General features: G+C 40.3%; 1 protein-coding gene across 9 annotated transcripts in view; it reads right to left on the bottom strand.

Annotated features, from left to right (window-relative positions):
* Positions 1–16092, bottom strand: part of KIF21A (kinesin family member 21A) — a 184307-nt gene that overhangs the window by 91553 nt on the left and 76662 nt on the right. For all 9 annotated transcript variants that reach the window (XM_048836296.2, XM_048836302.2, XM_048836301.2 and 6 more), the window contains exons 4-8: positions 12039–12188; positions 10661–10795; positions 6502–6669; positions 4367–4482; positions 192–387 (exon numbers count right to left, since the gene is read on the bottom strand). In XM_048836296.2, coding sequence (XP_048692253.2) covers positions 192–387; positions 4367–4482; positions 6502–6669; positions 10661–10795; positions 12039–12188 — 765 coding nt within the window. The remainder of the gene's footprint in view (positions 1–191; positions 388–4366; positions 4483–6501; positions 6670–10660; positions 10796–12038; positions 12189–16092) is intronic.

The following is a 16092-nucleotide window of genomic DNA, read 5'->3' on the forward strand; positions in this document are numbered from 1 at the left end:
AGGTTATAAAATCACACTCTGCCTTCTGATATGCAACTTTCACGACATCAACAGTAGTCATGCGTCATATCTGAAGGTAAAATTTGGGATGCCACCACGACTTTTGTGTAGTAGAAGTAGCTAATAGAAAAATGAGTTGTAAAATGTTAGTGATATTCTAAAATAAAAGAAACCTTAATAAATTTACTTACTGTTTTGTACTCCATAAGTTCCATCTGAAGTCGTGCAATCTCACTGCGTAAACCATTGATTTGTTGACTAGCCCTGTCCTGATTAACCATCACCTTGTTCTTGATGTTTCGTGCCCGATTGGCATACTTTAGTGTGTTCAAAGTTTCCATGAAGTCTCTGTCTGAAGGGCTCACACATGCTATCATGACTGTTTGGCTGTGAGTTACAGACATAGGTCAACTTTATAAATTGAAACAAATACTCTTAAATTATGCAAAACAGCCCATGTGCCATGGCATCAAATACATCAACTGAAATAAACATGGATACAAAAGTACTGATTTTAAACTAACTTTAAAAATGTTCAGAATCTGACTTACACCATTAAAAGCATGGAAATTGTGAGTTAATGCTACCATATTGTCCTTAAATCATCTTACTTTAGCATATAAAATGCTAGATCAGAGGCGGGCAAACTTTTTGGCCTGAGAGCGCTTACCTCAAGCAGCTCCCAGAAACAGGGACATGTCCGCTTTCCGGCTCCTACATGGAGGCATGGCCAGGCGGCTCTGCGTGTGGCCCTGTGTGCAGGCACTGCCTCTGCAGCTCACATTGGCTGCAGCTCCCAGCCAATGGGAGGTGTGGGGGTGGCACTTGGAGTGGGGGCAGCGTGCAGAGCCTCCTGGCTGCCCCTACGCATAGTAGCCAGAGTAGGGACATGCCGCTGCTTCCGGGAGCCGTGCTGAGTGGGGCAAGACCCCGACCCCACTCCCTAGATAGAGTGCCAGAGCGGGGCAAGCCCCAGACCCCACTTCCCAGTGGGAGCTCGAGCGCCGGAATAAAACGTCTGGAGGGCCAGATGTGGCCCCTGGGCCATAGTCTGCCCAACTCTGTGCTAGATCAATAACTGATCTGAGATCCTACAAGTAAAATAAATGGTAATTATTTAGCATTTATATAGTTCTTTACAAATTCAAAGACTTTACAAAGAGAAACTCATTAATTGTCTGTCACATCATTATTATCCCCATTGTACAGCTTGGGAAACTAAACTGGAAAAGGTAAATAACTTGCCAAAGACCTCAATGTCAGAGCTCGGATTAGAACTTAGGAATTCTTCTTTGGCTCCCTTCATGCACTCAGGCACCAATTCAGCAAAATACTTAAGCATGCGCTTAACTTTAAGCATGCAAGCAGTCTTATGATAGTGTGAAACGGATGACTCAAGCTGCAAGTTAAGCATGTTTAAGTAGTTTGCTCAAGCAAGGTCTTTGACATAATACTACACTTCCCTTTGACACACTGAGTGGTGACTTCAGCTCTGCTTTACCATCAGACTTTCACGATGAACTATTTTAACAAAATTCATTCTATTCCCTTCATTTTACTTTTCCCTTCAATTTAAAAATAACATGAAAATTAAGCAAGTTTTCATGTCATATACTGCCTAATGCAAACGCCTATCAAATAAAATAGCTCAGTAAATAAAAGTGCTCTATCTTTGTACGCATAATCCAGGCAAAAGATTAATATTTAAATACTGCTTCAGAACTGTTACAGCATCAACCTTCGGCCAGGATTATGCATAGTGAGAACAGTACACATGAACACAATAGCAGCATTCCCAACATCTAAAGTCCTTGGGGTGCAGTACAACGTAGATGGACTTATTACTAGCAACTCTTATTATGTAATAAAAGATTGCGTGTGATGTGTCTCCAACATATACAATATATATATTCAATGGACTACATTCAATGGAATGTTAGAGCAATATATTCAATGCAATGTTACAGTACCGAAAAATTATAGAAGAATTAATACTACACACAAGCAACAGCTGCTTTTCAAAGTTAAAGAACTCTGATATTTAGAACAAAATTAATAGAAGTGACTTGTCCACTTTAACAGGTGTACTACACAACTAATGAAAATAAGTACATACTGATTCCTATCACAATAAGAATACTTATGGGACAGTCAAGAGGGAAAAAAATCTATTAATTTGATTTCTGCAAGGACAGTCAGGATTTCAAAATGTGGTTAGCCATCCTCTGTGAAATCTTTTGGCAATTCCAGGTTTGGTAAAGAGACCACTCAGTCGCAGCCATAATGGATTGGTGACATATCAAAACAGTGTCATGCACCTGTTAAAATCTTTTTAAAAGCAATACGATAAAGGTTCTGTCTCGGTTATCACACACATACTAGAGTTGTATATTTAGGTTCAAAGACAATACCCTCTTCTGTGACAGCAAACACAATATCTGTTTTTAACTGGTTTCATTGAGACACAATTCTGGTTATAGACTAGCTTTGTTTTCTTCTTTTCTTTAGGATTCAATTCAGCATAACGTCATTAAACATATCTGTGGCATCCTGAGTCATGCAAGCTGCATAAAGGCCAAGGAAGATGACAGTGCAGGAGGCAGAGAGAGCATATGCTCAGAAATCCTGAGGCTACTCCCAGGAGATGGACTACAACACTTGATGATCAGACTGGGAGAGTCAGACTCCACCCCAAAACAAGAAGCACTCATAGATGACTATCTCCTGCGTAACCTGACATATGCAGCTGCTGTTGGAAAGCATTTTCCCAAGTGAGTTGAAAGTAGTGTACATGGATATGTATTACAGGAGATTTATCAGCCAGCAACTGCAGAAGCTCTTTCTCCATGATAGGGCTTATGTATTTTAAATTATTATGGACATTTGCATGGAAACATTTGTTTGATTTTCAGGGTTCATCTGAGCCTGGATGCTTACTGCTTAATTAGCTGGTTAATGTTTATGATGATTTTGAAGATGAAAAGAGCTAGCATACGTTAAGTACAGAGTATTATTCCTCACTGAAGTCGTAATCCTCCATTTGTATAACAGTCATCTCCACAGTAACTAACTGTGATTAATGTTAGAGGCTAAGGATTTGACTAGAGGAATATAAGCAGGAGAGAATTAACTCTTTAAACCAAGCTTGGAAAACTCATGAAAAATATCAGCTCAGCCACAAAAATCTACTCAGCTTCTGTTTACAATGATGACTGATATTAACAAAAAAAATTGGTCTTTTATCCAACTATTAAATCTCACACACGAGCAAACCCCAACCCTGCAGCAAATGGGCAAGTACTAGTTTGCAAAACCACTTAAAACATACAAATGTTAGCAGCAGCCAGGATTGGGGGGGGGGGGCGACTAAGGTGTGAGGGATTATAAAAAAGAATAGTGCCAAAAAATATTGTGGGGAGGGAAACTGGATTGCGAAATTAAAATGGCAGTTAGATCAGGAAATGCTCTTGGGGTTTTTTTATTTGTTTGGGTTTTTTTTTTTTATAAAACACTGCTGGATTGTTACAATAATAATAAAATGTTTCAGAATTATATTCATATTGATGAACTCATCTCCTTTGTGACACTAACTGTATATTGTAACACAACAAAGGCTGGTCAGAACATCCCATGTAAAATAGGCCATGTAAAAAAAACTTCTGCTTCAAGCAGAAAGTGACTACAACTTCCAACCACATTCTAATAAGGCCATGATGCAACAATGAAATTACAACATTTGTATGACATAGTTTAAAAAGGATTCTCCTCTTAATTGGCAGCTAAGATTTCAAACTATTTAGCCATAAGCAAAGTATAACCACAATACCACTGAAAGGGACAAGGTCAACTAACTTAACATTTTTTCCTTATGTTACTAATATCACCTTGGACTATTGGAAATTAAATTAATCTACTGTAGCTTTCGAGCTGTAGCTTACGAAAGCTTATGCTCAAATAAATTGGTTAGTCTCTAAGGTGCCACAAGTACTCCTTTTCTTTTTGCGAATACACACTAACACGGCTGTTACTCTGAAAAATGTTTATACTGTTAGTGTTTTTTTTAATTTCACTCAGAAGGAAAATATAGTGGTCATTTTCACTTTTGTTCATACTATATCTTACTTTCCAGTTCTCATTCACTAACACAATACAAAAAGTATTTTTATTTCCAAAAGGATAAAGGAAAGTTTTCATTTAAATTATACATTTCTAGTCATCTTGAGTTTTGTAATAATATACACAACAACCAAAACATTTTAGGCCTCATATAGTAAGCTGATAATATTCTTTAAAATTATGCAGTCCTTTACCAGAGCCATCAAACCTGGTTTATCACAAAGTCGTATATAATAGCCAATTTTCATACCTATTTCCCCCAAGAGAGTCTTGAAGTAGTCTTGTGAGTTTTGAATCTCTGTATGGAACATGAGTTGCCTTCTTACTTTTATCCCCCAGTGCACTTATTACGTTGCCAAGTGCCAGCTAAAAAGATGACAAATTTTACAACAAACTTATTATCAATTTTAAGTTACCTTATCTAAAAAAAATTTGTTACTGACCCAAGTACCGTAATTTTGTTATGCACTATTGTATATTTACATGCTCACAATAATAAATTAAATGAGTGTTGCAATCTGCTGTCTTTATGAACAAGCAGGTTATATGGCAAGCATATGTTCTCTTAATTAATCCAAAATAAGGGTCACATGTAGCAGTATTCATAATTTTGTTTTGTAACAGCCATTTAATTTGATGATTGCTAAATTTATAAGCTATTTCTCATAGAAGGTATCTTCCTTATTATATTTAATTTTACTAAGTTTGGTTTTATATTAAAAGAAAAAAACAACCAAACATCTTGCATCAGTATTATTCTGACACAAAAATGAGTACTTAACACCTTTGCAGATATGAAAGGAATACCCTGAATTTTTTGATTTATTGAGGTGCTAGTATAGAATTCTTTAGTTGTGATTTTTCCATTACCACAGACACTACATTGTTATAGCAAGTGTTTACTTGGTATTTATAAACCATCTATTGCCTGGATCCTGCAAAAACCTATGTACACGTGCAATTCCATTTCCTTCAATGGGATTATTCATGTGTGTAAACATATGCAGTATCAAGGTCTAAATTGTAAAGGAAAATAATCACTTTCTTTGAGGTCTTCACATCTATGGCATCTCAGCTATATTTGTTCTTCTAAATATATGCCACAAGGTGGCACTCTGTACAATTAATTCCCAATATATTCTTGTAAAATGTCTTAATTGAGCCAACAATTATAAAATTTCAGATTCAATGCTACTTTCAGTAGTGTTCCCATATGCCTGAATTTGTTTAAGTTATTTGCCACCTCTGAATTACAACAAAATGCTATAAAAGTAATTCAGTGAATTAAAATTTTAATGTTTAAAATATTTTTTTCTAAGTGCAATTATGGTGACTTTATAAAAGCAGCACCTTACCAATCAGATTTTATGCATGTTATATTTTTGTTACTAAAACAAGCATGTAAGATTTAAAAAACTCAGAGAAACCAAAAACTCCCGCTAGCTCTGCTGAGTCAGTACAATTTTGGGAAACTAAGCTGAACTCTTTTCTGCCTCTCACCATGTTAATAAAATTGTTAACTAAGCTCCAGTTGCAGAATCTTTATCACTGGTGATACATGAGCCAGAAAGAAAGAGAAGTTATGTTCTGATCACAGGCTAAGTGTGCAGTCTGGCTGTTAGAAGGCATGTTTTCACCCGTACAATAAACAAATTTGGTACCCAGTCCTGTAAAGAAAATTGCATAGGCAGACCCCTTATACCCACACAGAGCCCTAATAAACCAACAGGACTCCAAGCAAGTGCAAGGATCAGAGGCTTGACATGGAGTCACTTAAAGTCTGTCAATTTGCCCTGTTCGTCTGGGTCTTTCACACAGCAACAGGGGAAAGAATTTTTTTTTTAAATAGTAAAATTCAATTGTAAAATCATCGAAATAGACAGGGGTATACATAGGACCAGAAACTATTTTACATTTTTTTTAATGAATTATATTTCAAGTGTATTGTGTCCTTTTAAAGAAATATTTTGATTTTCATAATATCACTATAAGCCTAACAATCTACTATAATTTTTAATTCTATTTAATATTTTACTACAGCAAACACATTTTAATTCTAGCTTTTGTTTGCTGTAAGTACTGTACAATGTGACTGCCACTAAAATACTTTAGCTAAAAATATTTTCTGCAGTGCCCAAGTTACTTTCAGAGAGAATTACTGATACCACAGTTTTCCAGTTACAGTCTAGTTAACAATTCCAGGGTTGCACAAGTATGAGAACCTAGTTAGAACTGCTATAAATTGTCATTTCTTAGCTCTCATACTAAAGTCCTTAGTTCAGAGCATCACTAAACATTTCCACTTCAGAGATTACTCAGTGGAAGAGAATGAAAAACAAGAAAAGGTTAACATAACAGCCTAACAAAACAAGTCTTTAATCTTACTAGTCCACAGTTGATTGAAATGCCTTCTTTTGCTCTCTCTCCAGTAGCTCCTGTACGCTTTAATCTTTCAGATCCTGCCAGATCAACAAAATGGAACTTGGCAGTAAGGGTTTCAAACTCATTAGTCTGAGAAGATTCAGATATTATCTTGTTATCTGTCACGTTGTCCTGCAACAAAGAAAGAATTCATAAAGCTTTGCAACAAGAAAAAATGTAAAACACTTTACTGCATATTAACAAGGCTTAAATAGCAATTATTTGACAAGGGACAATGCTGTTCCCTTTCATCTTCTCAATTTATTAAACTAATCTCTTTTTAACAAAGCAATTACTCCCAAATCCTCCTCAAATTTAGGTTCACACATGAACACGTTTTTCATAAAAAGTCAACTTGAGACAAATATCAGCACCAAAACAAAGTTCCACACATGAGTGTTCAGCCTTAACGGTTCCAACTGCTTCTTAATAGAGAAAAACATTGTATTAAGAAAAAAAAGCTAGACAGCTGGGCAAAAAAGTTTGATCATAAACCTGGATCTTCCCCCGACTCACCCCAATAATTGGTTAAAAATGTATTGGTTAATGCATTGTGTGTCACCTTCTAAAATAACATACATTTGCTTAGTTCACCTACCTGCCAAAATAGCACAGTGAATGTTAGCTAAAGATCCACTGATTTAATACTCTATAATTCTAGTCCTGATCCACAACTATCATTAGGGCATCACCCCAGACTTACATTTTAGGAAATGCTTATTTTCTTCTAATCCTCTTCCCAGCTGCCACTATTCTAGCAAAACCCACATTTTAGACCAGGGATGAAGCAGGGGCAGGAGAAGGGAGAAAGAGGTTAGGAAAAATTCACCATCTCCATCAAGGTGGTAACAAATGCTACCAGCACACCCTAATCTCTTCACACCCAACTGCATAAAGTCTGTCGGGCACCTTATCTTTAGTGGCTTAAGCTATAGGAGGGTTTCAGTCAGTCACTCTCAAATCCACATCCTCATGCATGGCAGCAAAAACATTCTCTTTCATTGTCATAAGGCGACACCAAAGCATTTTTTAAGAAAAGAATTAGTAGTCCTTATCCTGAGGGAAGTCAGAGAATTTCAGACCTGCCCTCGAACAGCTCCAAAACACCACCTGCATTATGGGGTTTAACATCTCATGGCAGAAGACCAAGGTCCAGAACCTCAGAGATGGGCCACCAGAGCCCCCAGTACCAGTGGGGTCAAGTATCATGCAAAGTGTTAGCAAGTTCATCTACCTAGGCTGCAAGCAAAGTTCAAACCATTACAGCAAACTGGATGTTCTTCGACAAACAGGTCTCACTACCTCCCCCATGAAGCCTAGGTCTTGCTTAGGAATGCAACAATATCTTTGCACTGAGATAAAGTTCAGGACCTACCAAACCTGCATACTGCCTGCGCACTATACCAGACAGAAACCTGGACCTTCTGACAGGCGGAAGTGGAGCAGCAAGAGGCATTCCACGTGCCCTGTCAGTGCCAAATTCTGAGCATAAAGTGGTTTGACTTCATGTGGAATGTCATAATCCCTTCCTTCAATCACATGCTATATTCTAAAGCACTGCTGCATGTCCTTCAGCAGTGTCATCAGGATGGACAAAAGCACCCCAGCACAAAACTCTCTATCAATGTGCAAACGGGTGCATGTCCTGACCTTACCTGGCACCACGTGTACGGCCACCCCAGAGATTAATGGATTCACAAGACTGAACCAGATTGAAGAACTTCACTATGCCATGCCTGGTGTGATGCCATCAACTGTGGTTACTCTGGCTGGTGCAACAGTCCTTATTAGACTATGTGTGTTTGATGCTGCTGTTTACCCTGGAGACTGATGACTTACCCATCCCAAAACAGATACAGCATAGGCAGCAAAACCTAACGGTAGTCCTCACTCTGTCCTTCCCATATGGGTCAATCCTATTGTGGAGGAAACCTGTGGGTTAAGAAGATTGTTCCTTCCCTGTGCTTATTTATTTACTCCTTGGATCCTCTGCTAAGACTGGCATCAAGGGAACAAATTAGTGTCTGTTTTCATGGCAATCTGTGCTGTGGACATGTTCACTGAAGCTGGACTAAGACCAACTCATTTCATATAGGTGTATTCTGCAAACTGGTTAAAATATTACAAATTTTCAAATCACTACCAATATGGACTGTTTTTAAAATTGGTGACCAGAGCGTGATAGTTTTTGCATCCCCTCAGCCAATAGTGGTCTCTGACTGCAATGTTTTGTGGTTTAAACTTACTAGAAATCAAGCATTTCATTTCTCACAGGTGATTTTGTAGGTTTCAAAATAGGCTATTACCATGCATCATTTTTCTTAAGAGCTGCAGTACCTTACTTCTGAGTCTGTAACAGTTATATAGCTAATTTATACCTCATGTGCACACACCCTTTCTTACTCCTTAAATATTAACACATCCTTTCATTCTTGCTAACTTAGAAAATAAACTATAGGTTTAAGGACTTCTCTAAGTGCAGAGGGAATAAATGTAGATGATGTAGAACCCTTTCAATCCACTGCAGACCCAGCTGCCTACTCTCCCAGAGCAGCAGAAGCTACTACTGCATGCTCCCTCCTTCATGGAGAGGAAAAAGGTGGCAGCATCTGCTGTGCTGTCTGCCAAAGGAGTAAATCTGTTACCCTAGTAACCGATGTCTCTAGAAGCTGTCGTCTGTGGAAAAAAGCAAAACCTGAAACCTGAACTGCGTCTTCCCTGCCCCTGATTATTTATTTGTATTCCAGTTGTGTCCAAGGGTCCCCATTAAGATCAAGAACCCATTATGCTAGGCACTGTAGAAACACAAGAGAGCCTTTTAATCAGCTGCAGTTTGGGTTTCAGGATCCAGTACTGTCATATACCAGATCTTCAAAAGATCTTACTAAAGCCCCCCAGAAAAGAGGACGTGTAACTAGTATTGTCAACCTCAAGAGATCAAAAATCATGACTCAAGCCCCCCAAAAATTATGAGATTTTTTTCTATAAAGACCATGGGGGGGGGGCTGTTTGTCTTTTGATTTTTGAACTCTTTCTGCACATCTCCTGTGTGTGATAATTAGTGTTGCCCACTCTTCCACATTCATTAAGATGATTTTGGACCCTGTTGCAGAAGCTCTCATCCCCATATCTTCCCTGCTCCTGCCCAGCAGTTAATTCTGTCCCCATCCCCATCAGTTCAGCACCCCAACCCTCACCCCTACCAGTTCGGTCCCACCATCAGTTCAGCTGCCCCAACTGCACCTCTCCTCCTCCTGTGGTTCTTCACCTCCTTCTCCTAGCCTGGGGGGCTGTTCTGGGGTCCCCCTCTCCCCCTTCCAGGAGTGGGGGGAAACTCCAGAGTGTCTTCACACACACACACACACCCCGTTCCCAGGTCAGGTAGCACAGGGAGGGAGAAAAGAGGGGCAACGAGCAGAGGAACCACCCTTCCCCCACTGCTCACAGGAGGGGAGCAGAGCTGCTCTGAGCGGCTCAGCTCTTTAGCTCCCTCCTGTGAAAATGGTTTCAGCCTGCTATAGGGGCAGGAGATTCACCTTGGTTGGGACTTTGTGAACGACCAGCTCCCAACCAGTTCTTAATGGGGCTCCACCTAAAATAGGGCTGGCTGGCCCCAGGCCCCCTGACCCTTAAAGGACCCCTGTTACAAAGTATTGCCAACTCTTGCTATTTTTTCATGACATGATTCTGGCTAAGGCTGGAGCCCATCCTTGCAGTGTAGCAAGAAGGTCCACCCTCCTAGCGAATTTGATCCTTATGATTGGTTGCCCGTCTGCCTCCCTGGCAGAATAACCAATAAGAGGTTCCATAGGCAGAACTTCCTCTCCCCCTCCCAATAGCAACTGAAAGCCTCTCTCACAGGAAGGGAAGAGGGAACTAAGCAGCCCAACAGTGGTTGATTCACATATGAAATTGACAAGTCTACTATTGCCTCCAGCTATGGGGCTGATTACATGTGCACAGATTAGATCAAATTATTCATACTGCCTAGCAAATGGCATGGTGATGAATGTGATATTTTTACTAAACGTAATTCAAACACAGAACAGTTGTCTGACAAATCAATATTCACATTTGGAAAAGTTGTGAGTAAAGCAAAGTACTTTAAATCTGTAATACATACAGTGTCAATTGCAGAACAAACTCTGGTTTGACACAAGTGTATAGTGAAGATGGCATGCGAACGTGAGCTTTGAACATTCATCTGAGTACTGGCAGTGGTTCGAGATAGAGCACCCAACTTCAAACACTGTATCATCTGTAAGAGAGACAAAATGTATACATTCCATATTTTTTAAAAAGAGCAAGAGTTGCTACGCTTACCTGCCTGCACTTTAGAAATGCTCTTGCTATAAATAGACTGTTTCCTTTTTCAACTAATGTTTCAGCTGCTTTTAATTGAAAACGGCATGGAATCTTATGAGTGTACTGAAAAGTTATGTGGTTTCACTGTGGCTTCTCAGTACACTCTTCTGAGCTTTTTACAGCTATATTCCTCAGTGAGTGACAAGAAGATATCCCTCCATCACTTAAAGCAGTAGTGTACTAGAGCACCATCTACAATACAATTTCCCACATTAGTGCCAAGATGGGCACTAACAAGATTTAGGGACAGAATTTTAAAACCATTGCAGTAAAATTATTCTGACCAGCAAAAATGCATTTGAAAAAGTCATTTTAAAAATGCTTTCCTAACATGGGAAAAGTAGTATACATAGGGTCTAGGGTACACATATACATGCTGGAACTACACTACCATCATAAAGCTATGCTAAACACAGCTCCTGTTCTTTCTTAGGGCTTGTCTTCACTAGTGGAGAGATCGACGCTGCTGAAATTGATGCAGCAGGTGTTAATTTAGCGGGTCTAGTGAAGACCCGCTAAACAACAGCAAAGCACTGTCCAGCTGACTCCGGTACTTCAGCTCCCTTGGAAGAGTAAAGTAAGTTAACCGGAGAGCATCTCCCGTTGACAGAGCGCAATGAAGACACTGGGGTAAATGGACCTAAGTTACATCGACTCTACAACGTTATTCACGTAGCTGGAGTAGCGTAACTAAGGTCAACTTACACCAGTAGTGAAGACAAGCCCTTACTTAATGCAGGTCCTATTTGTATCAATCTAAAGACATAAAAAAGTGCAGTGTCTGAAACAAAAGTTCTCATCTCTATTTTAAGCTTAAGTTAAATTGCTGGGCTTCAGAAGTTTCTGTCACTACTGAAAAGGAAGTCCTACATTTTTAGTCATTATGTTTATCAGATGTTAGAAACTGTGGACAATAGCATTAGTATTTTCTACCCACCAGCACCACCACCCCCTGCCTGCATTTATGGTTTGAAAATGGTTAAACTTGAACTATAGTAAGAACTGGGGGGGGGGAGGACGGGGGAGGACTGATAAATGAGTCAGGGTTTAACAAGTTTGTCCATCAAACTAGAGACAATCCATATTTTTATACTGGGGATGCATATGTTATATATAAACTTATTTTCATTTATCACCTCTGCTTCTCCATTCACAGTTCGTGTTGTAACTCCTACTGTATAAATTCCTCCAGTTGAATCTTCATGTATTTTGATATTTGATTTTTTATTTTTTGCATCGATATCACGTGTTGTATCAAATAGATCAAGAACTTCTTCATTGTAAAGCTAGCAAAGAAAAAAGCACAAAATATTACTTTTGGTAATAAATTATAAACAAAAAACAAAACATCTACATATTACCTTTACGTAACATTGTAAAATCGACTTCTCACAGGAGATTCATCAATAATTACCATAAGGGCCACTGTATAAAATACAGCATTAGGAGAACAATCAGTGAACACAAAAATGACCAGAGGTTAATTATCTATGCATTTTTACTATCTAATTTAAAAAAACATGAGCAATGTCAATTTGAGCCATGTGGCAGGGGGAGGAGTGGGAAGGGAGGGGAGAGAAATTCTATGGTGAAGCCAACCCAGAGGAGACACTCAAAGCTAGCGGAGCAATTGCAGAAGCAGTTTCAGTGCAAGGCACCTTTGGACACCAATGATTTCAGACTGCTTTCTATAGTTTTACTTTGGACATTCTTTCCCCTCTGCCATCTGACTGTTTGCTTCAACCCTCCTGAAGAGTTTCTTCAGGTATGTTGGCAACAAGAAGAAAGCCAAGGAAAGTGTGGGCCCCTTACTGAATGAGGGAGGCAACCTAGTGATAGAGGATGTGGAAAAAGCTAATGTACTCAATGCTTTTTTTGCCTCTGTCTTCACTAACACGGTCAGCTCCCAGACTGCTGCGCTGGGCATCACAAAATGGGGAAGAGATGGCCAGCCCTCTGTGGAGATAGAGGTGGTTAGGGACTATTTAGAAAAGCTGGACGTGCACAAGTCCATGGGGCCGGACGAGTTGCATCCGAGAGTGCTGAAGGAATTGGCGGCTGTGATTGCAGAGCCATTGGCCATTATCTTTGAAAACTCGTGGCGAACCGGGGAAGTCCCGGATGACTGGAAAAAGGCTAATGTAGTGCCAATCTTTAAAAAAGGGAAGAAGGAGGATCCTGGGAACTACAGGCCAGTCAGCCTCACCTCAGTCCCTGGAAAAATCATGGAGCAGGTCCTCAAAGAATCAATCCTGAAGCACTTGCATGAGAGGAAGGTGATCAGGAACAGTCAGCATGGATTCACCAAGGGAACGTCATGCCTGACTAATCTAATCGCCTTCTATGAGGAGATTACTGGTTCTGTGGATGAAGGGAAAGCAGTGGATGTACTGTTTCTTGACTTTAGCAAAGCTTTTGACACGGTCTCCCACAGTATTCTTGTCAGCAAGTTAAGGAAGTATGGGCTGGATGAATGCACTATAAGGTGGGTAGAAAGCTGGCTAGATTGTCGGGCTCAACGGGTAGTGATCAATGGCTCCATGTCTAGTTGGCAGCCAGTATCAAGTGGAGTGCCCCAAGGGTCGGTCCTGGGGCCGGTTTTGTTCAATATCTTCATAAATGATCTGGAGGATGGTGTGGATTGCACTCTCAGCAAATTTGCGGATGATACTAAACTGGGAGGAGTGGTAGATGCGCTGGAGGGGAGGGATAGGATACAGAAGGACCTAGACAAATTGGAGGATTGGGCCAAAAGAAATCTGATGAGGTTCAATAAGGATAAGTGCAGGGTCCTGCACTTAGGATGGAAGAATCCAATGCACCGCTACAGACTAGGGACTGAATGGCTAGGCAGCAGTTCTGCGGAAAAGGACCTAGGGGTGACAGTGGACGAGAAGCTGGATATGAGTCAGCAGTGTGCCCTTGTTGCCAAGAAGGCCAATGGCATTTTGGGATGTATAAGCAGGGGCATAGCGAGCAGATCGAGGGACGTGATCGTTCCCCTCTTGTCATAAATATAAAGGGAAGGGTAAACCCCTTTGAAATCCCTCCTGGCCAGGGGAAAGCTCCTCTCACCTGTAAAGGGTTAAGAAGCTAAAGGTAACCTCGCTGGCACCTGACCAGAATGACCAATGAGGAGACAAGATACTTTCAAAAGCTGGGAGGAGGGAGAGAAACAAAGGGTCTGTCTGTCTGTATGCTGGTTTCTGCCAAGGATAGACCAGGAATGGAGTCTTAGAACTTTTAGTAAGTAATCTAGCTAGGTATGTGTTAGATTATGATTTCTTTAAATGGCTGAGAAAAGAACTGTGCTGAATAGAATAACTATTTCTGTCTGTGTATCTTTTTTGTAACTTAAGGTTTTGTCTAGAGGGGTTCTCTATGTTTTGGAATCTAATTACCCTGTAAGATATCTACCATCCTGATTTTACAGGGGGGATTTCTTTATTTCTATTTACTTCTATTTTTTATTAAAAGTCTTCTTGTAAAAAACTGAATGCTTTTTCATTGTTCTCAGATCCAAGGGTTTGGGTCTGTGGTCACCTATGCAAATTGGTGAGGCTTTTTATCCAACATTTCCCAGGAAAAGGGGGGTGCAAGTGTTGGGAGGATTGTTCATTGTTCTTAAGATCCAAGGGTCTGGGTCTGTAGTCACCTAGGCAAATTGGTGAGGCTTTTTACCAAACCTTGTCCAGGAAGTGGGGTGCAAGGTTTTGGGAAGTATTTTGGGGGGAAAGACGCGTCCAAACAGCTCTTCCCCAGTAACCAGTACTAGTTTGGTGGTGGTAGCGGCCAGTCCAAGGATAACGGGTGTAATATTTTGTACCTTGGGGAAGTTTTGACCTAAGCTGGTAAAGATAAGCTTAGGAGGTTTTTCATGCAGGTCCCCACATCTGTACCCTAGAGTTCAGAGTGGGGGAGGAACCTTGACACCTCTATTCGACATTGGTGAGGCCTCATCTGGAGTACTGTGTCCAGTTTTGGGCCCCACACTACAAGAAGGATGTGGATAAATTGGAGAGAGTCCAGCGAAGGGCAACAAAAATGATTAGGGGTCTAGAACACATGACTTATGAGGAGAGGCTGAGGGAGCTGGGATTGTTTAGCCTGCCGAAGAGAAGAATGAGGGGGGATTTGATAGCTGCTTTCAACTACCTGAAAGGGGGTTCCAAAGAGGATGGCTCTAGACTGTTCTCAATGGTAGCAGATGACAGAACGAGGAGTAATGGTCTCAAGTTGCAGTGGGGGAGGTTTAGATTGGATATTCGGAAAAACTTTTTCACTAAGAGGGTGGTGAAACACTGGAATGCGTTACCTAGGGAGGTGGTAGAATCTCCTTCCTTAGAGGTTTTTAAGGTCAGGCTTGACAAAGCCCTGGCTGGGATGATTTAACTGGGAATTGGTCCTGCTTCGAGCAGGGGGTTGGACTAGATGACCTTCAGGGGTCCCTTCCAACCCTGATATTCTATGATTCTATGATTCCTTCCACTCAGTCCCTCACCCCACTTGCCTGACATGTTCCTCTCTATCCTTCCCACCCCCATCTACCTTCCTCCCCTCAATGTCCCTTCTTTGGTTTTTCCTTTTGGCTAATCCCTTCCTGTTCACCCACCACTGCCCTAGAATACCCAGAATATCTAAGTAAAACAAAAAATCCACCCATCCAAAAATATTACATGAAAAATACCAAAACAACCACACACAATAACACTGTGAAACTGACATGGAACTTACAAGTCATACTCTAGTTGCAAGTTAGAAAATAGGTAGGTAAAGGGTCTTGTCTATTTAGATAAGCTCTTTGGGGCATTGTTTCTTACTCTACCTTTGTACATTGCCTACAACAATGGCCCCAAATCTTAATTGCGGCCTATAGCAACAACTTTAATATAAATAATGAAAGCAACACGTATAGGATATTTTTTAGGCTGTCAAATATTCACATAATATTTAGCCTTTAGAGAACAAGCATTAAGAAAAAGGCTATTGTCCAACAGCCTGAGAGAATCAAAACTTGGCTTAGCCAAAATTTTCAAATGTGTGTGAGTAAGTTTAGGCCTCTAAATCAATACTTAGGCACCTAATAAAAAGAAACTTATTTTTAAAGGTCCTCAGGACCTAATTACAGTGCCTGAGATTACTGTGTATGCACTTATCACAAAGAATAGCGTGGAATGCAACTCCTGTGCA

This window comes from Caretta caretta, chromosome 1 (assembly GCF_965140235.1).
Source record: "Caretta caretta isolate rCarCar2 chromosome 1, rCarCar1.hap1, whole genome shotgun sequence".
Taxonomy (NCBI): domain Eukaryota; kingdom Metazoa; phylum Chordata; order Testudines; family Cheloniidae; genus Caretta; species Caretta caretta.